The 26,324-nt window shown below is 44.3% G+C and overlaps 1 protein-coding gene across 1 annotated transcript in view; it reads right to left on the bottom strand.

Annotated features, from left to right (window-relative positions):
* Positions 1-25,902, bottom strand: part of DYNC1LI2 (dynein cytoplasmic 1 light intermediate chain 2) — a 473,715-nt gene extending 447,813 nt beyond the window's left edge. The window contains exons 1-3 of the mRNA XM_086947723.1: positions 25,640-25,902; positions 22,140-22,213; positions 21,023-21,139 (exon numbers count right to left, since the gene is read on the bottom strand). Coding sequence (XP_086803849.1) covers positions 21,023-21,139; positions 22,140-22,213; positions 25,640-25,707 — 259 coding nt within the window. The 5' untranslated portion in view covers positions 25,708-25,902. The remainder of the gene's footprint in view (positions 1-21,022; positions 21,140-22,139; positions 22,214-25,639) is intronic.
* Between the last annotated feature and the right edge of the window lie 422 nt (positions 25,903-26,324).

Consider the following 26,324-nt stretch of genomic DNA (forward strand, 5'->3'; position numbering starts at 1 on the left):
CCAACACCGCTCCCAGAAAGGTCAACTCCTGGCGAGATTGAAGCTGAGATTTGCTGGAATTGAGGGTCAGTCCCAGATTTGAGAATAGGGAGAGGGAACTCTTGACCGCCTCATCGTGGAATTTCTTGATGGTCCTTTTAGTAGCCAGTCGTCGAGGTATGGGAAAACTTGTATTCCCTGTGACCTCAACATGGCTGCCACCGGGGCTAAACATTTGGTAAATATTCTTGGCGCCGATTTCAGGCCGAATGGAAGCACTTTGAATTGAAAGTGGACGCCAGCCACTGCAAATCTTAGGAATTTGCAGTGTTTTGGGTGAATAGGAATGTGGAAGTAGGCGTCTTCCAGATCCAGAGAAGCCATAAAGTCCCCTTTGTTGAGACAATGCAGAATGTCTGTTAGCGTTAACATGCGAAAACTCTGCTTCTTCAGATATTTGTTGAGTTTGCGCAGATCTAATATTGGACACCACTCTCCTGAATTTTCCTCTACGAGGAAGAAGCGAGAATAAAATCCTTTCCCTTTCTGAGAGGCAGGAACTCGTTCTATCACATTCTTTTGTAGCATCTTTAAGGCCTCTTTGAATGTTATGTTATGTTATACGGATTTATTGAGCGCACAGATGCCCCAGCAAAGGGGCGTCCTGGCGAATAGTAAGTGAAGACGATGGGGAGGGGGACCCCTGGGCGGCGCGGTTGGTGGTTTCTGTAAAAACTCCAGAGTGTGTCCTTTCTTGACAAGATCTAGGACCCACTGATCCGAAGTTATTTTCCGCCACTGTTGGTAAAAAGCGGAAATTTTGGCACCCACGGGAAGGGGAGGATGAAGGACTGGCGTCCGGCAAAGCTCATTTGAGCTTGCTGGAATCACGCCCTTGATTGTTTGAGCGCCATTTCCCTCCCTGACGAGAGAAACTACCAGAGGCAGGTTGTCTGTAGGATGATTGATAGTATGGTTGTTTGTACTGGGACTGGTACTGTCGATTTTGCTGGTTGGAATAGTTCCCTCTGGAAGAGTAACCACGGCCTCTTGCTCCTCTAAAGGACCCTCTCTTGTATTGTAGGATACCTAGTGGTTTGGCAGTGTCCATATCCGTTTTTATTGCCAGTAAAGCGTCATCAATGTGTTTTTCAAAAAGTGAATCCCCATCGTACGCCATGTCCAAGATCTTTGTTTGGACCTCAGGTCTGAAGGTGGTAGCCTTGAGCCAACCTTGGCGCCTAAGGACTGCTGCTCCCGCCAATTGCCTAAAGTTGGTGTTGGAAATATCAAGGGCACAATCAATGATTTCTGATGCCGCCCTTTCTCCCTCAAGGACGATTCTGCGTACCTCCTGTTGACGATCCTCAGGGATCAGATCAAGGAACTCAGACAGATCTGACCACATCTGTCTATCATAACGGGCCAGAATTGCTAGCGAATTAGCTGCCTTAATGGAGGCTGCTGCATTAGCAGAGAACTTCTTCCCTATTGCATCCAGTCTCCTGCCTTCCTTGTCAGGTGGCGTCGAAATAGGAGTAGAAGGGTTCTTGGACTTTTGTTGTGCTGCCTGAGATATGACCGAGTCCGGTCGAGGGTGTCCTATTAAGAAAGATGGGGTATCAGGTGGAGCTCGATACTTCTTCTCAATTCTTGGAAGGACTGCCGGAACGGAAGCATGCATTTTCATGATGTTGAGGCCCTCCTTCCATATGTAATCGATAATAGGGATAGCTCTGGTGACTCTGCAATACCCCTCTTTAAAGTCATGCAAAAAGCAGTCAGACTGCTCAACTTTGACAGACAATTCAAATCTATTAGCAGCACGGTGCATAATATTATGAAATCTGCCAATATCCTCAGGCGGAGAATCCGACGAGCGTGGAACAGGCGGTGAAGGCATGGGAATGACATAATCATCCCACGAATCCGTAGGTGTATGATCCGGCAACTCGCCCTCTTCTCTGTCCTCATCATCATCCTGAGAAGAGGTATCCGTATCAACTTAGGGTGTAGGGCCAGTGTCCTGCCTTGGTGACAATGAAGCTTGCGGCGAAGGAGGCCTTGGAATGTCAACTGGGACAGGCTGCACAGAAGGTGTAACTGGAGCTGGAGGAAATCTCTGGCGATAGTCTGCCAGCATAGCTTGTAAATCTTGGATTAAAGTAGGTGGTAGATGCCTTGTGTCCTCTGAACGAGGGGGTCTGGAATGGGGCGAATGGTATGGCATTGACAAGTCTTCATTCTCATAATGCTCCTGGTCATCGTCCTCATCCTCCTCCTGATACTTGATGTTCAATTGTGAAGGGTGATGGGCAACCCCAAAAGGTCCCTCATCCTCTTCGCCGTCATCCGATTCATCCATATATGTTTCCAAAAGATGTGATGGTACGAGTGGAGAAATGTGAGAGTAGTCTCTCTGATAAGTTTTCATCAGAAAATGGGTATATTGCATCCTCTGAGGTGTGCTGTGCAGCAGATGAGCTGATGTCAATGCTCTCATTTAAGTCGATGACGATGAACCTGTTGTCATTGGAATTGCAGATGACATTTCCGTCGACGGAGCGGTCGTCGGCGGTATTGATGTTGCCGTCGACGAGACCGTCGATGATGTCTTCATTGACGAATTCTTCATCGACGAGGTAGTCGATGGTGTCTTCGTCGACGAGGCCGTCGATGGTGACTTAGTCGACGAGTCCTTCGTCGACGAGTCCGTCGATGGTATCTTCGTCGACGAGTCCTTAGTCGACAAGGCCACTGATGTCTTCGTCAACGGAACTGTCGTCGACGGGCCTGTTGATTTCGTCGATGGGGCCTTCGTCGACATGATTGAAGGGATCTTCGTCGACGGAGCCGTCGACGACGGGACAGTCGATGACGATTTAGATGGCAAAATTTTAGCAGACACCAGAGGAGAAGTAATAGACGAAGTGGTGACCGTAGCAGAAGAAGTTGACGAGGTGGAAGTCAAAGTAGTAGTACGAATAGACACCAGAGAAACAGTCTCAGTCTGGGTTGTACTCACAGTGGACGGTCCTGAAGGAGACAATGCACTCTTTGAGGGTTCTGAGACTCTTTGAGAGGATTTAAGTTTTTTCTTCCTCTCAGGAGAAGAGCCCTCTCTGGATCTGGCTCTCTTGCTGGAGGTAGAGGCCTTGTCCTCATCATCTGTGGAAGATTATTTTAACCACAAAAGAACCCTTGCCTCTCTATCCCCGACAGTTTTTGAAGGGAAGGTACGACAAATTCTACAATCCTTCACAACATGTGAAGGGTGCAGACAATAAATGCAGTCAGAGTGCTGGTCGTCCACATGGACCCTCTTCTTCTTGCAAGTTCCACAAGCCTTGAAAAGAGCCTTCTTTTCAGACATTTTGAAGAGAAAAAAGACAAAAACTGAGTAGGAACTCAGGGAGACTCCCTTACCCACGAAGTGCGGTGAAAATCTGAGGAGACCTGCCCGAGCTGGGAAGGTTCTAGAGGGTGAGGACAGCTGATTGGCTGAGGCTACTATTTCAGGTCTTTTTACATAATGAGGTAGATAGGCTGCTAAGTTTTTGGGCCTAGCTAGGCCTTTAGGCTTTTCCAGCCTACTACAAGAAAGTTTTTAGGCACTGCTATTGTATATATTTTTACCGTGGGACTCCCGCCTCGACGACGGGGAATGATTCAGGCATATGAATCTATGAAAGATACCCCAATACTGGATAAATAGTAGGACCTCCATTTTGTCAGGGTTGCACTGTAGGGCATTTGCCCTCAACGATCTCATCACAGCTGAAACGTAATCAGCAACGTTGGTAGATTTTTCAGGCTCATTATTGTAGGTCAGTAGTAGTTGTGTGTCTTCGACATAGGAGATGACACAGATGCCAAAAGAATATATAAGATACGCTAATGGTGTCATGTCAATATTATAAGGTATGGGGGCTAAGGGCTGAGCCCTGAGCCACGCCATCATTACATTTTGCGGCATCAGAATAGTATGGCTTAAGCCAAACTGTCTGTTCTCCATCTTCCAAAAATGACATATGCGAGGAAAAGGCTTTCCCCTCTACTCCAATCTGGGAGCGACAATGAAGCAGGATCTCATGAGCAATCTTGTCAAAAGCTGCCTAGAGGTTTAATAAAATTAGCCCCGCATTTGGACCTGCAACCAGGGTGAATTTGTTGAATTGGTTGATTTCCATCAACGCAGACTCCGTACTATGAAGGGCTCTAAATCCAAATTGAGATTGATGCAGAAGATTGTTACTGTTGGGGTATTGAGTCGATTGCATATTCACCACTTTTCCAATAGTTTTGGCTGCCCACGGAGGCAGAGAAATGTGTCGGAAGTTAGTTAGGTCATTAGGGTCTGAGTTGCTTTTTTCCATGTTGAGGGCACTATCCCCAATTGTAGGGAAGTGGTAAATAGCTCATGGAATGTAGGACCTAGGCAGTCTCCTAAGAGATCCACGAGTAGAGGAGGAAGGGGAAACTAGGGCGAGTCAGATTTGCTAATCATGAGGAGTTGGTCTATATCCTTGATCGAAAGAGGTGGGGGGGTGGGGCGGGGCTCGAATTGTTTAAGTTTGGCCTGGGCATAAGGTGTAGAGAGGTTTATATTTATAAAGTTTTATATAGCGCGAACTTGATCCCGAAGGATATCAAGAGCGCTTTACAATTTGAGGCAATTAAATGACTTCCCACCCTATCCCCCTATAATCACACATTCCACTATGGAACAAAAAATGTGAAATTACAACAAAAAAATTGTAATAACTACTTACATTTTTACACAGATAATAAAAACAAAAACAAATCTTTGTATGAGAGGTTTACTGTGTTGTGAAAGTCAACCGTTCCTTGAAGTATCCACACAAAAATTAAATACAGTGCACAGTTCTTATTGCGGCCACATTAATGCAAGACACGGTCACCTAAAAACGTTTGCATGTTAGAATTAAAAGGACATATTTTAACCCCTTCCCTGCTCATGAAAAGCTCAGCTCGTCATGAGGCACAGTGGAGCTGTGCTTATGACGAGCTGACCTTGTCATGAACAATGATAAATCTTACTTTCCAGCACAGGAGGGGAAACCACTAGCAGCCAACTGGTTAAAGCCATTACCGAATGCTTAAATGATATGGTACGGTGTGGGTCTTTGCAGGAACTTATCTGGAGAAATCCTCCGCACCTGGATGGGTGTCAGCTTGTTTCTGTGTGCTGTGCTTTGCTGCTAGGATCTGGTCTGTCAGCTGCCGTGTCCATAATGGGCTGGAATAGATTAACTTGTGTAGAAGGCATGAGAGTGTTTGCTGGAGTAACATACTGTACGCATTTTACTATGAGTTTCTCTAGGATGGGGATGTTGGAGATGGGACGGACAGAAGTTATTGATATCCACTTTGTCTGTGTTAGTTCTTTTTAGTATAGGTGATACCTGAGCTGCGTTTAGGCAGTCTGGGATTGTGCCTTGTGAAAGCGAAGCGTTTACAATCCTTTTTCAGGTGGGGATGAGTACATTCTTGATTTCTTTGAAGATGGCTGGGGGTAATGGGTCACTGAAGTGGTTGGATGGGTTGATATTCTGAAGGATCTTGTTGATGGCTTTTTCACTAAGCGCTATATAAAACTTTATAAATAAACCAATAAATAAATAAGTGGGGTAAAGGTGCACCATGACGCATTGTTCTTGGTGATCAGGCTGGTAGATCTGTGCTTTCCTAAGAGGTTATGGGGTGAAATGTCCCTGGAGGAAGACAATAGATGTCGTCATAAAAAGACAATGGAGAAAAGATGATAGTGCCTAACCTCCCTCCCCTAGCTAAGAAGTAGTAATATTAAATGATAAAATATCTTTCGGCTTTGTCAGCAGACCCCATACCTTAGCCTAAAGAGAGTAGATCTACATCATAGGTACGGTCTCTCTCTTCTCCCTGGAAAGGTTCCTCTCCAAGTGTCTACCACCTATTCCTGTACCCCACTAAAAACCCAAGTATGCTGTCCAAGCAGCTGCATCGGTATGTTTTGGCTAAGGTCTGGCCAGAACAAAATTCCAAGGGCAAAATCCCAGGAACATGGAGAGAGCAAACGCAGCAGCGATGAGTACTCATGTCAAAGTAGCCATTGAAATTATTGCAATTATTGCAGAAAATAAAGACTTGTAGTAATGTGTGCAAAGCAACAGGCAAGCTGCAACGTGCTCACGCTAAGTTTAGTGAAAAAAACGACAATGTCCCCATGGCCCAAGTGACCAGGACATACAAACTATAAACATGAAGTTTCAGCTTAAATCCTGAGTCTCAGCGAGGATGTCTCTGAAGTTTTTTGGCCTTCTGACCTCCTGCATCCTGCTCGACGATCATGCCAGATGACATATGCAGTTGCTTCTGTGGGATCTGAGACCCCTGAGGTCAGCACTAGGGGAATAATTTGAACTCCATCCCGGTATCAAGATGACTGGCAAAGATCTGCAGTAGTGGGTGCTCAGCCTCAGTTGGGCCAACAGGAGTCCCCTCTCCTTACCCCATGCAGAGCTGATGGTTGCAACAGATTTGACACTGCTGGATTGGGAAGGTCATCTGGGAGAGGTAGAGATTGGAGGACCCTGATCTCTGGCATAATTCTTTTTCCACATCAGCCTGGTGGAGTTGCTGACCCTTAACTGGTCATTGAAAGACTTCCTATTGACAATACCACCACCATGTGCTATTGCAACAAGGAGGGTTGAGTAGGTTCAAGGCTCTGTTCCAGGAGTCCCTGCACCCTTAGATGTGGCTGAATCATTAGGGCATCTCCCTGATCATACACCTGGTGGGATCTTTAAACACAAGGGCAGGTTAACTCTTATTTTATTTATATATATTTATTTTATTTTTTATTTATAAAGTTTTATATAGCGCAAACTTGATCCCGAAGGATATCAGAGCGCTTTACAATTTGAGTCAATTAAATAACTTCCCACCCTATTCCCCTATAAACCCACATCCCACTATGGAACTAAAAATGCAAAATTACAACAACAAAAAATTCGAATAACTACTAAAATGTTTACACAGATAATAAAAACAAAAACTAATCTTTGTATGAGATGTCCACTGTGTTGTGGAGGTCAACTGCTCCTTGATTTGGGCCCCACATCTGTTGGTCCACTTCAAAAAGTACACACACAAAAATTACATACAATGCACAGTTCTCACTGCGGCCACATTAATGCAAGACACCGTCACCTAAAAACTTTTGCATGTTAGAACTAAAAGGACACATTTCAAAGCCATTACAGAATGCCCAAATGACACGGTACGCTGTGGGTCCCTGTTGGAACCCATCTGGAGACCTCCTCCGCACCTGGACATGTGTCAGGTTGTCTCTGTGTGCCGCGCCCCGCCGCGTCCTTAATGGGCTGGACTAGATCAACTTGTGTAGAAGGCACAAGAGTGTCTGCCGGAGCAACACAAGTCCGAGGCTCGCACACCACAATCTCCCCGCCTCCATGACGGTCCCTCCCCAGAACTGCCTGAGCACCCCGGTCACCTCCCAGACACCGGCAACGCCATGTACAGCCACCTCACCAGATGCTGGATGCACCCAATCTGGACAACCAGACCAAACACATAGCACATGCAGAATGTACACCTAAATAGCGCAGATGCAAGCCAAACAATAACAAGAAATAGAAGGGAACACCGTCAGGATCTCCAGCAGTTCAAGATGCTAGATGCTCTCTGAAATAAATGTCACCTTTTGCAGATTGGGGGAGAACCTGCAGGAAAACACTGCCCCGCCTCGAGCCCTCACCATACCCACATCAGTGCATCAACAGTGGACCCAGCCCAAATCACAAAGGCAAGCCTGCATGTGCAGATCTCCAAGTCCCCGCCAGCCACCACCCCAGAGTGGAGATGCACACCCAGACCAGGAGCAGCTCGCAACCAAATGGCAGCAACTGAGCTCCACACAAGCAGTTCCCATGTGTGCAGCTCAGCCCACCATACCAGAAGCCTGCGCCATGGCCACTGTGCACCACCCCAACAGAGGCACCCCACCCCGGCAAAGCCCCTCTAGGCCGCAGCCCACCAGACCGGGCACCAATCCGATTTGCCAAAGACATCCTGGGGACACCCAGAAAGCCAACCGAGGAATGCACTTGTCACCGCCCACCATCCGGCCCGGTGACCTGCAATTCACACCCTCCGGCCCTCTATTTGCTGGATCCACCAGCCCCAGGCTATCCATCCCGAGCCCGTCCCCCACCCCCCGCCGCCCAAACTCCGTTCACTGCATTTCCCCACAAACTCTCTCCCAGCGAACGGCCTTTAAATCTTGTTCTCATCTGGCCACATTTGATAAGACAAAAACAAGATTTAGAGGGCCCGCCCACAGAAATCAAGCCCCTGGAAGAACACACAACACCCGCCACGCACTCCAAGACTGAGGACCAATGTCAAACTCTCTCCTCAAAGTGAGCCCGGAGTCCACCCCTCCCCCTCTGACCTCAGAGGGCGTGAACCCACCCGACAATCCCGCCGAGCATCCATGCAAGAGGAGACTCCGTGCAGGATGCCACCTTGCCCAGCACAAAAAGAAAAAAGAACTGCTCTAATGTTCCAGACCACATCCGAACCAGTACAAATGAAGCACACATACCCACACACAATAAAAACAAAATCAATCCACCAGGCGATGACACCCGCACACATGATCACCTCCGCGCAACAAAACTGCACCTCAGCGCAAATGCAATGGTCACCCCAACCGAAAACATGTGGTCTGCAATGGCCACTCCCAATCCCAATCCCCCCGCCCCACTCCACCCCGCTCCACCCGCCACAAAGCATCGCACCTAATTCCACTCACCCCAAATCCACCACATGCCTCCCAAATCCAGTACACGCCACCCGAATCCAACCCACTCCACTCCACCACACTCCACCCAACTCCATACCCCCTCCACCTCACCCCAACACCACTCTAAGCCAATCCACCACCAATACACGCTACTCCACTCCATAAAATAAACCCACAGCACCAACCCCCAGCCCTGCTGAACAGCAGCCACACCGGTGTACACAGTGGCCAAAAACACATTGCAAAAGCCAAATCGACCCTGCACAGGCCAGACCCACGCCAATGCCCGCCCACATCACCGCTGCCAACTGTGCCCGACAAACTGACAGTCGCCTTTGGCAACCCTCCACAATGTTGGAACCAACGCAATCCGATCCGATGGCCACTTGAACAACACCAGCAGCTCAAAATCATTTCCACTGATCACAAACAGGCCACATTACAGAAAAGGCTGGAGACACCCCCCGACCCAGACACAGACCCAAGGGCATCCAACCCCCAACTGAAGGGGTGAGACTCCTGCAGCTGAACCCACAAGCACAAAGCCACAATCTGCCACTCTCTACATGTCTGTGGAGATTAACACAAGAAAATGTGACAAAATGTACATTTTTAAAACATCACATCAAAGACCACTCAAAACATATGCATTCATATCCAACATGAACTCCGCAGCACACTGCAAATTCAAACAGACCATCCCCAACACCACCCCAAAAATCACCCACGCTCACCAACTCCCCTTCAATTTCTAACAGCCATACGTCAATTCAGAACCTCAAAAAAAGTAAACATTATGATTATAAACATGTGAACTACCAAACCAAAACACCTATACTCACTCAATTGTCAAAACCCAAAACTGCACTGACTCCACAGCAACATCCATTCCACATCACTTCACAAGGGGGCCGGTACAAACCACAGCATGCAACCACAGCCCTCCAGGGGAGCACGCCGCAGCACCAACAGCCGGCGATGTGTGCAGCCTGACCAATTGCAAGGTTGGGCTAGAGTACATCCAAGCCCGCCTGTCACTGCCAGGGCTTCCGCGCCGGATACCGATTACGTGAACAGCAATCCCCCAAATCCCATGTGGGCAAGTGGCCTGCAAATCACCTCCCAACCCCATCCTCAAACTTAGCCCGACCCATCCATCCTGCACTAACTAGGACCACCCCTTCCCACTAGTCGCTTCCGTCCCTCCCACGTTCACCACTATGGCTATACAGTCTGCTGCCAAGGGGAATGTTAATGACATTAATTAATTCACTGACTTGTGCTAATAGCAGTTTATCCTGGATTTTCTGGAGTAAATCACAAACCACATATAACTTTACAATTCCAAACGTGTAACATAGTGGAAAAAGTTATTACTGCTTACACAGGAAATGCCCTAAAAGTCAACAAGCATTGGCAAAACCAATAGAACGCACCTATTTATATTCTGATAAATGTAAACACATTTTTAAAAAAACAGTTTCTTTCAGTTCTTTTGGCTTGTAGGCCTAGAGGAGTAGGGTCGATTTCCCTACTTAGCACAATTGCAGTGCTTTGTTATGGGCAGTTTAGCCTATTTCTTCCACATGGTTAAATCAGAATAAAGGATGCATATGAATAAGGACTTTAGGTAAATCGAATTTTATATGTTCAGGTATGTCCCGTATCGTGTACCCCAACGTCCCATGTACATGCATGACCTCCGTGCATTTTCCCTCCATGGCCGAAAATGAAGATGCAAATGCATTTGCGTCCAACGTTAACATGTTATCTACCAAGTTCTCCAAGAAAGCAACATTAATTTGGTTTCTAAACCTATGTTGCCAACGTCTTTACATGATGCACTTTTAATGCGAAGCCATGTTTTCCTGGCCCTGCCGAGCTAGGCCCTGAATTGAGGCTTCCGAAGTCGCTTCTGTTTCTGAAAGCTGCTGTTCTGGTATGCATCCCTGACCCCTGCCTTACTTCCTGCCAGCGAAGCAGTGCCCGGCTCGGCCTGGACTGCCTGCCAAAATCGTATTTTGCCTACAGTTATCTGCTCAGCCTCCTCGAAAACACATTCCAGTCTAGTGAAATAGGTAAACATCTTCCCGGCTACAGAGCAAAGGGCCCGGCCTTCCTGTCCTCCTTGCAAGTGATTTACTGAACCCGTTACCATGGTAGGCCCATGGCTCCGTGCATTGCACCAAGACAAGTATGCACGCACTAGCATTCAGTATTGAACGGCCTCTGCCCGAGAGACCTTTTACTTCAGACACTACATCCTCCAAACATGAGATACCAGATATGCCATAGGTACAGGTTGCCCTGACATCCCAGACACCAGTCTCCTCCACTAGTGCTAAAGTCAAAGCCCCCAGTTCTCCCCAGTTACACGTCATGCTCAGTTGCGCGCGCATTCAGGTCATAGGTTTCTGCTGATCCTGCAACTTTCTCTATGCATCCACCCACATGTGACGTTTCTTGTGAAGTTTCTCTGACATGTACAGTGCACGCCCATGTGTACGCCTTTTTACACGCCTCCTGTTACGCACGTGTTCTTATCTCTTTCTTTTTCACCGGTTACGCCTACTGTATTGGTTTCAATTGTACCATTTTACTATATATAATGTGTAATACCAATAAAATGTTACATGTCCCTTCCTGAACCTTAGAGGTGATGGAACATGATATCCAATCCTCGAGGATTCTCCATTAAATTTTCCATTAAAGCCCGTATGACTCAGATCCCACGGACTCTGCCTCTCATTTGAATGAGCTGTCTTTTATTGATAATTATATGGAAAAATGACACGGTAAAATTAATTTACCACAGACTAATGATACAGTGGAGGATTCGATTTTGGTGACACTGACAAAACACTTCAGTAAGACATACATCTGTAATGACAGCTGAACCACATATGAATAATGTGCTGATGTTGTGAGAACGGATTATTCATTTGAATTTCCTACTACTGTTGTGCCCTGAAGAAGTCCATTTGTATTGCTGTGTATTTGTAATGATGCAAATGTGGTGCACCTCTGAAATTTACATTCACACATTTTTACATTTACTTTCACACATTTTTACAAACGGTTTTAACTACCTGCTGGGCATGCTCTGAAAAGACAATCCATAAACCATAGTGTAACTCCTGGTGGAAAACACCCATTCTATACAGCATTGAGAACTAAGAGTGTTGCCTAATCTAATTACAATTTTTGTATAGATACATTGACCCCAACCCTGATGTAAAACTTAACACTAGCAAAATTATAAACCTTCACTGAGAATTATAAAATCAAGGGTGCATTCTTTCATCTATCATGCAGTACAAAATATTTACCAATGAGCCTACATATACTGAAACAATCCACTATTCATAAACATTTAAATACTAATATTAAACCACAACTTATGTGGAATACAGAGCTGTTTTTTTTCATTGTTTAAATACATCTCCAATGTTTTGTCAACACAACCAGCAGTTAGGTGATTCCCGCTTAAGTCCTGTACCCAAGGCCTAGGCCTCAAGTTTAACTAAAAATCATTAATTGATAAGTTCTGACTATTAATTCATATCACCAACACAGTTGAACCTAGTTCATCCAAAGTGTACAATCCCATTTCATAGGTATGTGCTATGATCATGAATGTTCATAACTCTTTCAATTGACCATATGCCATCTCTGTTAAACAGTATTCATAAATGAGCCTGGCACACTGCTACCATAGAAGGGCAAACTAAAATCTGGACTGGGTCGACTATCTTGCCAAGCTCACGACACAGAAAATGAAGTCTTTAAAACAAAAACACTCGGGTATCATTATGTTGTCGCACCGTTGCTGTCTCAAGACAGACCGACCTCCGGTCGGCGGTCCCAACACCGCAATTGCAATGCGACTGCACATGGTGTTGTGGCAATCTCCCATTTCTCTATGGAAGATTGTGCTGCAGTGGGAAACCGGCTGCAGCACAAGTTCCCATGAAGAAATGGGAGCTTCAGTTAATTCCTGCAACTCTCGGTAGGCACCTCACGGTGCCTGCCACACAGTGCAGGGATTAATGTGGGGGGACCATAGGTGCCCCAAACGCCGGCCCCCAACCGGAGGCTACCGAGGGATGGGGGCCCTGCTAGGGGCCCCTAAAGTCGCTGTCCAACAAGCTTTTCATGTCAAAGTCAGACATGAAAAGCCTGTCGGAAACCAACATCGTAATACCGACCGTGGAAACGCCGTCCATAGGGGATTATGAAAGGTTTCCGGCTGTTCCACAGGCTCCTTCAGCCAGTCAGAAGCCAGTCTGAAAGACTAGACGGTTTACACCCTGACCGCCTACATCATAATTGGGCGGTCGGACTGTAAACCTACCATGTCCATTGGTAAGCCTCTGATGAGCGGTCAGAGGTTTACCAACCACCATCATAATTGGCCCCTTAATGTCTATTTTTTTTTTTATTTCAAATCTTTTTTATTGAAGGATCAAAAGAAGGCGAAAGAAACAAAAGAATACACAGAATAATGCATGACGGACACATATGATGCATACATGAGGCAATAGAATCCAGAGGCATATCACGAGGGAAGTAAGTATGGCAAATCACAAAAAGATAATTTACAGTCAATAAGTACTAAGCATGAAGCCATGCATGTGATATTGGACCTGAAGGACCAAAATAAAGAAGAAGAAGAGGAGGGAGAAAGAAAGAAGAGAACAACGGGAAGGAAAGAAAGAAAAAGGGAGAAAACTGAACAGCAGCAGCGTAACCTGAGAGACAAGCCTTAGGTCAAGACAGCGGGTTCACAGCGCCGGTATACATGTCCATTTATGTGGTTAAACGGGGCATGGGGCAGAGGTGTAACAACCAAACCAGCCTACGGTGGATCATAGCAAAGTTCCAGTGAGTCAAGTATGCTCCAGAGCTTGATGTGGGGCTTTCGCCAAGGTGATGAATGAAGAACGTCGATATCTGCATCCCTTAATACAGCCAGCCACTCGTGCCAGATTTTAAAAGAAACCTTGGATGCACTCTTCCATTTACTCAGCACGACTTTACATGCCAGTGTTAGCATGAGATCTAAGAGGTGTTTGTGCCAAATGTGGTTAACAAATCATGAAGAAAGCGCTCCTTTTTAAATGAAACTGCTGAGTTTCTTCACTCACTTATTCATATATTTTATCAATTTTCATTACGTTCCATTGAGGTATGACATTACAAATGAAAATTTCATCTATTTCACGATTTCTTTTATTAATTCATCTTTTCCTTTTGAAAATTCGACATCATTAGAGAAAGTTCATTGTATTCATGAAAATTCAATAGTTCATATTATGCCCAATGCTTTTCGGGTTAAAGGATAGTAACCCTTCGTCAGGGGCCTGTTTGAAAATAGTGATAAGAAAACATTCAGGACCTTAGTATTCATTAAAAAGCAAAAGTACACGGATATCACATGTGTAATCTGCAGCTAAAGAATTCTTACAGGGTAATACATTAATGTCAGCGTTATAGTAAACAAAAGAGACTGCTAACTAGCATGTTTGAAGAAAAAAAGACAAAAAATGGAAACTTAATCGGGCCAATTCGTCAGAAACAAAGTGGCTGCGTGTAAAACCATCACTCTGGATGTTGCGGTGATTTAAAAAATAAAATAAAATGACCAATCTAAACAAGTTAAGTGGTCTGAGGTTGGTGGGAAATACGAGGAGTATACCAGATAACGAGCGTGGAGGTAAACTTACGTATTGCTTCAAACTGTGTGTTCGAATCCGTGTTCCGGGTCACGTGGGTGTGTACAAAGCCTATAGGAGGGTTTTTTTAATGTGAAGAAATGATCACGTGTTGGCTAAACGGGAGGATCGTGATCGACAGCTTCAAAACGTAGCTTGAACTGAAATGATCTTGAAGCCCCGTGGCGGGATTTGACGTAGCTTATAAAACCAGGAATGAACTTGAAAGCAAAATATAAATGTAATTAACTCCGTGAGTGAGCAGTTGACGTGTGGCGGTAGCCATAGTTACGTACATCGAGTTCTATGATTGGACTAAGGTCCGATTACGTGTTAATGACGTGGAGAAGTCAGGGAATTGTGGTTCTGTGATTGGACAGTAGTCCGATCACGTGTTGATGATGTTGAAGAAAATCTAGAAGTTGTGGTGGATATAATGTATACATAAAGAAGTAGTATAGGGATGAGTCTGAATAATAAGAAATAATGCTATGAAACAGGGACAAGTGAACCAAAATGCAATGAAGGTGATGGCGATATAGAGCAGATTAGCCAGAGAGAAGCATCATGTTTTACACCAAACAAGGGCATCAGTGCCATCCATCATGTGAGTTACGTGTTTCTGGAAATGAATATTGAATCTTCAAAAAAATGACCAACTGATAATTCAAAAGGCTGACAAAGGTGGAGCCATTGTTGTTATGCAGACAATTTTTTATATGGAGAAGGTGAATGAACATGTGCAAGACACTTCAACATATTTACGACTTGAGGAGGATCCCATCAATGAGCTTAAAGTTACCCTCAATATGATCTTAGAAAAAGCCTTTGATGAAGGAGTTATTACAGCTTCTACACGACAGTTCCTAACTATAGATTTACCAAGACAACCCAAACTGTACATGCTTCCCAAGATCCACAAAGATCTTCAGAATCCTCCTATGAGGCCAATTGTCACTGGATGTGGAACCATTTTTGAGCCCTTAGGCCAATATATAGACACTTTTCTCCAGCCGTTTGTTCAAAAATGGCGTTCATATGTTAAAGATACGACTGATTTTCTGAATAAAATCGAAGAAGTCACGTATACTGAGAACTTGTTATGTACTGTAGACGTTAAGTCACTTTATACCTCCATTCCCCATTTAGCAGGAATAGAGGCAGTTGAATGGGCATTACTTCAGCAAACTAACATCAGAGCAGATAAAATTTTCATATTGGAAATTTTGCACTTTTGTCTGTTCCACAGTTATTTCCAGTGGAATAATCAGTTTTTCTTGCAACAGAAAGGCACATCCATGGGCTTTTCCGGGGCGCCGGCGTACGCCAATACCTACATGGCCAAATTTGAGTTCGACAATATTTTCAATGATCAAGAATGGCAAACTTCTATGAAATTGTTCTGCAGGTTCATAGATGACATTTTTATCATATGGATTGGGGATAGACAAAATCTTGAGAGAAAACTTCTACAATTGAATACATATGACGATAACATACAATTCACTTATGGAATAAGTGATCGTCAAATATCTTTTTTGGATGTGTTGCTTAAAATAGAAGACAAAAAATTGATTACGACTCTACAGAAAGGACACAGATGTCAATAACGCTTTAAAATATCAAAGCTTTCATCCTCCTAGCCTCAAAAAGAATCTTCCTTTCTCACAATTTATGAGATTGAAGCGAATATGCTCAGACAAAAGTGATCTGGAAAGTCAATTGACCGTCCAAGCTAAAAAATATGAACAAAGAGGTTATCCAACTAACATCAGAGAACAAGCAAACAAACGGATTCATGCCATGGAACAGAAAAATCTGTTAATTCAGAAACCCAAGGTTAAAAAAAGAAAGGCACGTATTTGTTTCTAAATTCAATATGAGTACCCAAAAAAATCAAGAATATCATCAACCGACATTGGGTTTTGTTGGAAAAGGAAACTGATTTTCAAGGTTTATTTGACGTTAAACCACTCTTTGCATATACAAGGTCTAAGAACCTGAAAGAGATTCTGAAATTCTCAACTCATAAGAAAGATACATCAGTGAATAGAGGCATGAAAAAATGTACAAACTGTGTGCACTGCAGCAACGTCATCATTGGCAACACTATAAAACATCCCCTATCAGGAAAAGAAATAAAATTACATCATAATTCAGATTGCAATTCTATGAACCTTATATACTACATTAAATGTCCCTGTGGGAAAGTTTATGTAGGAAAGACAGAAAGAAAACTAAAAGTGCGTATTTCAGAACACAAAAGGTACGATAAGAAATAAAAATATGAAAAGCAACTTAGCATCCCATTGGACCAATGAGAGACACAGTATATCTCAATTAAAATTCTCAGTGCTAGAACAGGTAGTTCTCCCTGAAGGAGTGGATCGTACTAGATCCCATTTTGCAGCGAGAAATATTTTGGATAAAAAAGCTGGGTACCCAAGAACCGAAAGGATTAAATGAAAGGATAGATTTATCTTGTTTTCTGTAACTTTGCTCATTATTGTGGTTAACTGCTGATAAGTACACATGTATATATTCTGTATATAGGTCGAGTATGTTGTTTAAATTATTCTGGTCTGTCTCAGCATGCTTACACACTTATATTTCTCACACCACTTATTTTGGGTTGAATTACGAGGTTTTTCGGAGTGATATTTTTGTTTTGTTTTGACCTTATAGTACTGCGTCATACATTGTAAACACTCTTTGTTCTTTACGATATTTTTTGATGAATTTTCCATGGATAAGTAATCAAGGCTACAGGTTTTCTTTTAAAATTGTAATTTTCAGCCGAGTTGTTTTTACCCCCTCAACTATGGCGGCCGCATTACATTTAAGAACAGTAGTCCTTTGTTAGTGTTTACTGCTGAACTCGTTGGTAACAGCGTCTCGCGGATGCGTAGTTTTGGGGAGTTGTATTCACTTGGAGGACGGTCGAGCGGAGTTCTAGATCTTGATTTGCAAGGGAACCTGTAAGATTCGTGGAATTTTAGCAAGAGAGCGTGTTTGAATGGAATTGTTAAATACGGCATTTCAACAGAGGGTCTATTTAGACATTGTGCCTATGCTCTTGTTGTTATAGGGATTTGAAACGCAGTCGCCGTGAACAAGTTACCAAGCACGGATATTTAAACATCAGGATTTGAAACACATGAAGCCTTTTGGTAAGTCCAGAAGGCAAAGTTGATATATGCTCGTAGGAATCAGTGTAACACAGGGTTTCTTTTACAGAAGGTTGTTTTAATTTTTTAGGTACCACAAGCGTCGTTTCAAAAGTATCAAGTAAGCTGGTCATTCTGTTTTTGCGTTTCAGTGCAATCACGGTGGTGATGGTTTGGGTTCACACACATTTTTTCTGATTAAGGTTATCACATATTACTAGCAAGCATGTTGCTCTTTTCCATATGTTATATTTTTACCCCAGTTGCGATGTCAAGCTCATTGCTGTGCATTATTATTTTTGTAGATGGCACTTGCTCCTGCTGAAGGGTCCTGTGAGACCCGAAATGCATAGAGCATCTTGAAATGAAAACAGAAGAACACTGTCAGAATGTTTGTGTAAAAGAATAAATTCACAGCATGATATGTACTGCATGTAAAACAAGTTTCATGATTTAACATTATGTGCAACGAGTGAATATTTATTAAGATAAAAAGGTTCGGCTTCAAGTAAAATAAGAAGTGACGACCTCCACAATCCCCATAGAAACTAAGGAGTGGGAAGGCGTATATAATCGGCACAACCGGCAACGTACAAAGCCCCATGAAGTGTATGCTTTAATGTACACGACTCTACGAACAACTATAAAAGATCCTTTGACGAAAAAGCAGAGGCGTAGAACACTACATAAGGTTACCTCAACTCCAGGATCAAGACTGGTACCGCAAATTGAAATATGCGATAAATATTGAAGAAGTTTTTAAACATAGTCCTGAGGAAGGTGTTCCAACAATCAAAGCACCGAATCGCGGCAACACTGGCTTTTTTAACTGATTTTCTACATGTTGATACATTGAAATTTGTCTGTGATTTATTATGAAATTTTATGTATAAGAATTTGTTTATATCAAGTTATTTGATAAACGTAACTTCTTTTTTAATAAATATGGTTTTTTAATGAATATGGTTTTTTTGACATAATTTATGTTATGTTTGTAATATGTGTAATTGAGGACAGAAAAGTTGTATAGGCAGGTGTCTAGCTTTACAGGTCACATTCAAACTCTTATTCAAGAACCACAGAAAGGAACCCTCTTTTTTGTCACAATATTTCCCAGTCCTTTCTGGGTCCATTAGGGAAAACTCTCTTTTTTCTAGATTGATTCACTTGTGCCTTGTGTTTAACATATATGTATTGTTCTGAATAAGTTGAAATAAGTTGACACTAATTACGTGTGCTTGGGAGTTAGAAAATGATCCTTGAAGCTTGACTGTCTGGGAGCGGAGGGATTCTCAGCAAGCTGTCTTAGTGAAAAGCACAGCCACCACTCGCATCTAAAGCTACCAACCTCTGAGCCCCACAGCATGAACACTAGTGGACTGGGAGGGAACAGCAGTCCTGGACGAAGAGCGAAAACGAGGCCAAAACGAACTAACACTGTGCTACCACTCTGCCGGTCCTCCGCCTTCAAACACGTACAGGGAGACCGGCCACAAGGTGCACAGCCAACAACAAGGAGCAGCAGCGCGCGCCCCGGGCAACCAGGCAAGTTGTCCACCATAGACACTTGCACAAGTGCCACCATTGCCTACGCAACGTTTGTACCCGTGCCCGGGTATCCAGCAAGAATGCAGTACTCTACCCAAATGTACCCCGATATCTCTTGTAACCTGCACACCCGTCACCCCTTCCTCCTGTAATGCACTGAATGCTGCCGCATGCAATCCGATTGCTCACAATTGTCACCATTACCTCATGTGACATAACGTCTCCCCTGTAAGTTGAACACTTGTTAATATCTGCCCCCTTGCGAAGCGCTCCGACGCCCTCGCAAAAAGCCGTGCTATATAAAAACGCATAAACAAACAAGTAAATAAGAAAAGGGGCAGGCGGACACGGCACCAGGGGTCCTGGGTAACGGGAAGGCACACAAGATCGCAACCCCAAGAGACCCGCAGGCCGAGGAACAGACCAGACCGGAGGCGGGGCCGCGCATGAAATCACCAACACATCCCCCCCCGGCCCCCCCAGGAGACCCGCAGGCAGGACGGCCGCGCCTGGCCCATGCCGAACTGTCCCCACCAACAAAGTCCCCCTTCCCAGAACCATGCAAGACCACATCCGCATGCGAACTCAAACACCTCCCCCCCAGGGACCCACAGGCTGAAAGACGGCCGCGCCGAGCCCAAGCTGCACACCCGCTCCAAGGTCCACCCCGCCAGCGTGACACCAGCATGAGGAGCGCACCCCCCTCCCCGCAACACGAGGCAACACAGTAGAGGCACCAGGCCAACTCCCCGTCCGGGTCCCTGGCCCCGCGACCGCAATCCACCCCCACACCCACTAGACAGCACACAGCAAGCGAGGAACAAAAGGGGGGAACCCAGGACAGGGAAAGGGGGGCGGACAGGTCTCACAGCCGGTAAGACAAGCACTCAGCTGGGGCGGAGGACTCGGCGACTTCTTCCGGCGGCGGTCGGGGGGAAATGGCAAAACAAAAGCGCTGCCATTTTTGCGATTCGGGGGCGTGTATTTAGCAGGCGAGTGACGGATGACGTCACGGCTTATAAACTGCAAAAAACACGCCCCCGAATCGCAAAAAGACGGGGCTTGAACTGAGTGACACCCCGCTCCTCCAATGGCTGGCCTCCGTTTAGGAAGCCAGCCAATGGAGAAGAGGGGCAGGTTCAAGCCCCCATACTGCCAAAACAAAAAATCTCGGACTCCGCCCACTGCTTACACAGTGCGACTCTAGTCCGAGACCTAAAAAGTAGAAGGTATTACGCAAAATGGTAACTCAGTCATCCAGCATTACTGCGAAATAGACACCCCTGGGACAGCATTACAATATATATTATTCCTTTTAATAAAGAAAAGTATTAGGGTACTTTTCATTCAAAGTTGCAACATTAAAAAAAAAAATCCACTTGGACACAAAGTACAGTTTATATGCTCTCTGTTTAGTACAAATTCAGCTTCAATTTGGGGATGCAAAGCCTCTCGAAAAATTCCATCCAAGGAAAGCAAAGATTTGCAACGAAAATTAGGTAGGAACATTACAATTCTGCAAGGTTGAGCAGAACTACCATCATAAAAACACCAACCAACGAGAAAGTGAACCCTGGGGAAGCAGATTTTTTTTTACTGGCACAGTAGGCACATATGAATGATAATATGACAGCTAGCATAAGAGAAGCTGTCATGCGTAATTCAAGTTTTAGAATACACTGCTCGCAAACCAATAAACAAAAGTGAAGTGAACATATGAAATTAGAAAGCAATCGCATGTCAACAAGAACAGAAAACTCAACACAAATTGAGAACTTTACCATCAATGTCTTCATCGTGGACACTAAGATAGAGGTACTCGAGGGCCCTTCCTTTCTTGTTATGGTCTGCTCCCTGCAGTTTCGCCATAAGAGTTGTCTTACCGGAGCCATCCTCACCTGCAAGACAGCAGCTTTACTAGCATTTGAAAGTACGTAATAAAGTCACGGTTATAATAATGTTTTATATTTAATATACAGGATTAGACGTTGTCCCTCTTACATGGTGAAGTGTGCGGTAATATAGGGAGTTGGGGGGGGCTACTAAGTTGCTTTTTCTGTTACATGTCAAGTGCATGCAAAATAGGTTAACTCAAGTTAGTCTACTGCCAAACATTACTAGCCAGTTGGCAAGGCTAGATTTGTCTTTGAATATCTAACAAAGCTAGATAAAGTATCTAATAACAGAAAGAAATCAAAACAGGAGCATTCTGCCATAGTTCGTTAGTTGTCTCGATAGGAAGGGGTTTTAAGGTGTTCTAGCCAGGAAAAGAGAAGGAAGGTCTGGGCAGAGTGCCGCAGCTACCAGAGGGTAAACTCCCGTTTGCAGCCAATCGCCCACCGGGGAAATGCCCGGTGCCCGCCATAAGTCCGACCCTGGAGTGTGACCCTGGAGTTTGAGATCTAGTATGTTTACAGGAAGAGTGTTCAATTACTACAGGATGTATGGTGTCTGGGCTTGTCAGTATGCTGTTCATCCTTCGTTCTGATGTAAACAAGAGGAACACTTCAGACCACGTGTTAGTAGTCACCTACAGAGGCCACAGGATGAAGAGCAATACTCTGCTTCTTCCTACAATTTTTTCAGGGGGGTTGCTGTGGTTGATTTTACGGACACTCTGATTGCCATTTTTCCCAATAAAAAGGCAAAACCTATAAATGTTGTGCCTGTTTTGTTAGCTTCCGGGCGTGGTAAGAGGTCAACACACTGAACTCTGACGTATACAGTTTCATGCTTACTGTGGACTTTGTTAGAGGATTAGTAAGCCCCATCCAGCATCTATGACTACTGATGCAACTTTTGGGGCGAGTAAGTTTGACTGGGTGCACAAAAATGTTTTGGGAATCAGCGAGAGTATATGAAACAGAAGGTATAGCCAGGGCTCGAATCATTACTTACCAAACACTAGAATATTTTTCCCAGATGGAAGCTTAGACTTGGACCTGGTAGAAACTTCACTCAGGATTGAAGACCTGCAGGAACACCACAAATCTTTTAATGCCTGAGGCAATCAGAGCAAACATAACAAATATAAAAGTATGCATCAAATATGACATTTAAAAAAAACAAAAAAAAGGTATTAGCGCTGAAACAAAGATAGAAAAATGGCAGCAGCTAAACAGTGTTGGGTCAATTTTATAATGTGTTTGTGACAAAATAACTTTATACTACTAGTCAAATGCATTACGTTTCTATATGGATAAATTAGTAAGAGACAAGTTAATTATAGTGTTAATGCTGCATTAAGAGTGGGAAGTTATTCTTAAGACGACCAGAATAAAACATGGTCCTTTTGTTCAAAATCGCTTATACATACATTACATACATTAATAATCCTGTAATTGTAAAGCGCACAGCTACCCGAAGGTTTCCCGGCCTTGGGGGCCGTCGGGAAGATTAAGCAAGCTATTGATCCCCAACGTCGGGTGTCAGTCGCCCTGGCTGCTGCGCCACACCTCTTGCACTAGCACTATACATTAGCAGACAGGTACAAAAAAAATATAACTGTCGTTTTCTATTGATGCCACTTGACTGGAACTTATCTACAAGCAAGCAGGATACCAAAAAGGGCAGAGCCCCGAGGAGGTAGGACTACTGTATTCCTTTTTTGGCTGCACTTTACTGTTTCTAGGTGCTAAAAAAAAACAGGCAAGTGCCTGGAGCTCCATATGAGATACTGTTATACATCTTACAACTAACTTGCTGTGGACTGCACCAATTGGAATTCTCTTTTTCCTCTGCATAAAAGCTCTCCAGGCCCAATACCCATTACTTTTTAATAGCTGATGAAATTCCCATCTAAATCGCTTGAGGTCAAGCAAACATTCTCAGTAGTCTCGTGAGTGTGCGGGCTGATCCTTCAACATTAGAAGAATCAATCTGCCTTGACCAAACATTTGCCAGGCAGCTTTGAGTAAACACGTAAAAACTTATTTTAAAGTTGAGAGAGGCTGGGAATACATGTGCAGGTTTCCGGTCACCTTTTTTCTAGAGCTTTCTAGTTAAATTGGGTGGTTAGCATTTGAAGACATGCAAAGACCACTGCCTTTGTAGTGTGATAATTGCAAGTTCAACTATGTTGGTTTGTACTGGATATCTTGCTTCATCTAATATTCTATGCTACATACATTTTGGGGAAATCTAAAAATTGCAAACTTTATTGAATGGTTACATAGTAAAGTTGTATATTTAAAATACAATTGTACAGCAACAAACGTCAGGCTATCCCAAGGGTTATATAGTCATCATCTTGTCTAAGGAATAGTGATACTTGTAATGTATTTATGTAAAGTAGACTCCGATTCATAGTAGTTATGTAAACTTCATAATCATGTGATTTAGTGCGTGAAGTCCTCCTCCGCATTCAATAAGCCGCCATGGGACAGATCAACTTTTATTGACTCATCACATATAGAACTTACTCAGAATCAATCGTGACCAAATTCATCAAGACGCCTCTGTCGCATAAATGTGTATTAATTGAACTTTACAGAGGGTCCTGCTTACAGGGTGGGGGATTAGTCGGGGTCAATAATATGACTTCTCACTGGCAAGGTGCTAGTGGGCTTTTGTGACCCTTCCAGCACAGGATGCACTATTGGCAATTTAACTTCTCAAAGAAGGGGCGCTCCCGATTCGTCTTTTTGTTCACATAGGGTGTACTGTAAGGGATGTTTGGTTTACTCTCATAAGTAATGTACTCAAGTTCTGCACTTTCTCAATCATCCTGTATGTACACTGTCAGGTTTCTTGTTCTACAGGCTCTGCTGTTGGCCAGTCAGTCAGTCACAGGGCTTTAAGTGGGGCAGGTCCTGCGTGGTCTCCGACCAATAATTAAAAAACGAACTTGAAAGGGTTACCATAAGAATCTATATTCATGTCTTTAACTACACTCGCAATTACGTTGATCGATTTCTCAAAATGACTGTAAAAACCTAAGGTAGTCCATGTCAGCAATGCAATCCCTATTCGCACTTTACATCATCTTGCATTCCTTAAGACTGTTTTTTCCCAAGATGCATGACAAATCTACAGAAACACATCAGTCTCTTGTAGAGTGCATAGTATGAGCTCAGTCGCCTTCAGGTGTATTAGTTAGCTCAGCCGCCTTCAGGTGTATTAGTTAGCTCAGCATGTTGGTGGGTGGTAATGGCGGCTCACTATTGAAACCGCTGAAGTTGATATAAAATGCAGTGCGAGTTTATCACAGTGCTCGACAGTGGATCATAAAGACAACATGCACACATAATCCTTGGCCTCTCGTAGAGCGCACAGAACGATAGACACACATTTGCCAATTGCAATCGTGGAGAAATTTGAGATAATCAGATGAAGGATTTTAGAAATGTGGGGAGATAAAGGGATAAGTATCTAACAGATAGAGACTGCAAAAAAGATTGGTGTGAAGGGGAGAATAAGAGTGTTGGAGACACTCTTAAGGCCACTTCCCGTTCCACAGACCTTAGTTATGTTTAAATCAGTGTCATATTTTTAGAATGGAAACATTTTCAATCCAAATTACTCACAACAAAGTCGTTGTTATTATTTTATTTGCTACGGCTAATAAGCACTGGCAAAGCCAATAGTCCTGGCTTGTGAGCTTGACTTCTTGTTTCGAGACAAGTTTAAAGCAATAACAGAAAACTCACAGAAATGCATACAAATAAATGCTGATCGGGTGGCACGTGTGAAGCAAAGGATTTTAGTTTACACATGTTAAGCCACGCCCAAATTACATAGCCTGCAAGTCTTGGACAGATTTGTAGTTACACTTTTTAGCAGAGCCCTTCTAGAGCCTACCACCTCAGCTCCCAATCTTTTACATCCAATGTATAGCTCTGCCCACTCATGTCATTATTGACAGAGAGGTCAAGTCAGAAAATGCGCTACCGAGCATGTCCCGATGCTCCCGGGTTAGTCATGTTGCTTGGAAGTCAGTGATGGACCTAGTACAAATGTCTTTCTTCTCACATGGGATGTGTGCTCTGTCTGTGTCAAACATGTCCAGTTTGAAGTGGATGCAATCTGGGCCCGTCGTGTCTCTCTTCACCTAGCCAGTCTGTTCACTCGCTTCTCGCAGAAGATGTAGTCAGCTGTGTGTGTTGTTTGGTACAGCGATGTTCTATGGTCCGTCCATATCTATTGCGAGATGGGTATGTAGTATTGGATACTGAAGTCTCATGTACCGGCAGTAGTTTCTACCAGACTCCTGTCCTGCCCATCTCCATCCCTCCTTTTTTCTTCCATCCAGTATCTTCCTCCTCCATCCTTTTCTTGCCTCTCCGCCTGCTTATCCCTTCGGCGTACCTTAATGTCACCTCCTGTCTCATTACATGACACCCTTCCTTGATTGCCTCCTGTCATCCCATTGCCACACCATTCTATTCTCTGACTCTCACCACAAGTTCTGCCCCTCATCCTCATCGGTTTCTCCATCCAGCAGCCGCTTCTCCACCGCGGCCGCCATCTTACACTGCGGGTTGGGGCAGTGACATCACCCGGTGGGCGAGGACCCAACAGACACCGCACCCACAGCTGGCCGTACGCAGGCGCGCGCGCCCTAGCCTGACAGCTGCGTTGAAGACAACGCAAGCACAGACGATGCCTTCATATTCCACTCAGGCACCGCGAAGACACCTCAGCCAGGCGGTGGCTCTATGCTAAGAATGAGATCACACAGTCTTCCGCCCACCTCTGTTGATCAAGGAAATAGACAGCGGACTTACTGTCAAATGGGTTCCGTTAGAAGAGCTTGTTATTTTTATTCCCATGGTTGCGCCCGGGGCGGGTGACCGGCCTTTGTCTCTTTCCATGATACCTTGCCGTGCTGGCGCATTGTTCTTGCTTCCGAGGCCCTGTGTTTTTATTATCTTTTATATCATCGTGTTAGGCCCGCCTCTCTTTTTCAGACTCGCCCAACAGCTGTGCCAAGTAATCAGGAAGCAGGAGTGGCGCGTCCCACTATAGCTTTGTGCTTGACAGTATATCACGATGCAGAAGTCTTTCAACATTTCGATGTTCTCGCTTCTTAAAAGCAGAACAGAACAACAAAAGTGAACACATCAGCGAAAGCAACGTTTGTTA

This window comes from Lissotriton vulgaris, chromosome 12, assembly GCF_964263255.1.
Source record: "Lissotriton vulgaris chromosome 12, aLisVul1.2, whole genome shotgun sequence".
NCBI classification, from domain to species: Eukaryota; Metazoa; Chordata; class Amphibia; order Caudata; family Salamandridae; genus Lissotriton; species Lissotriton vulgaris.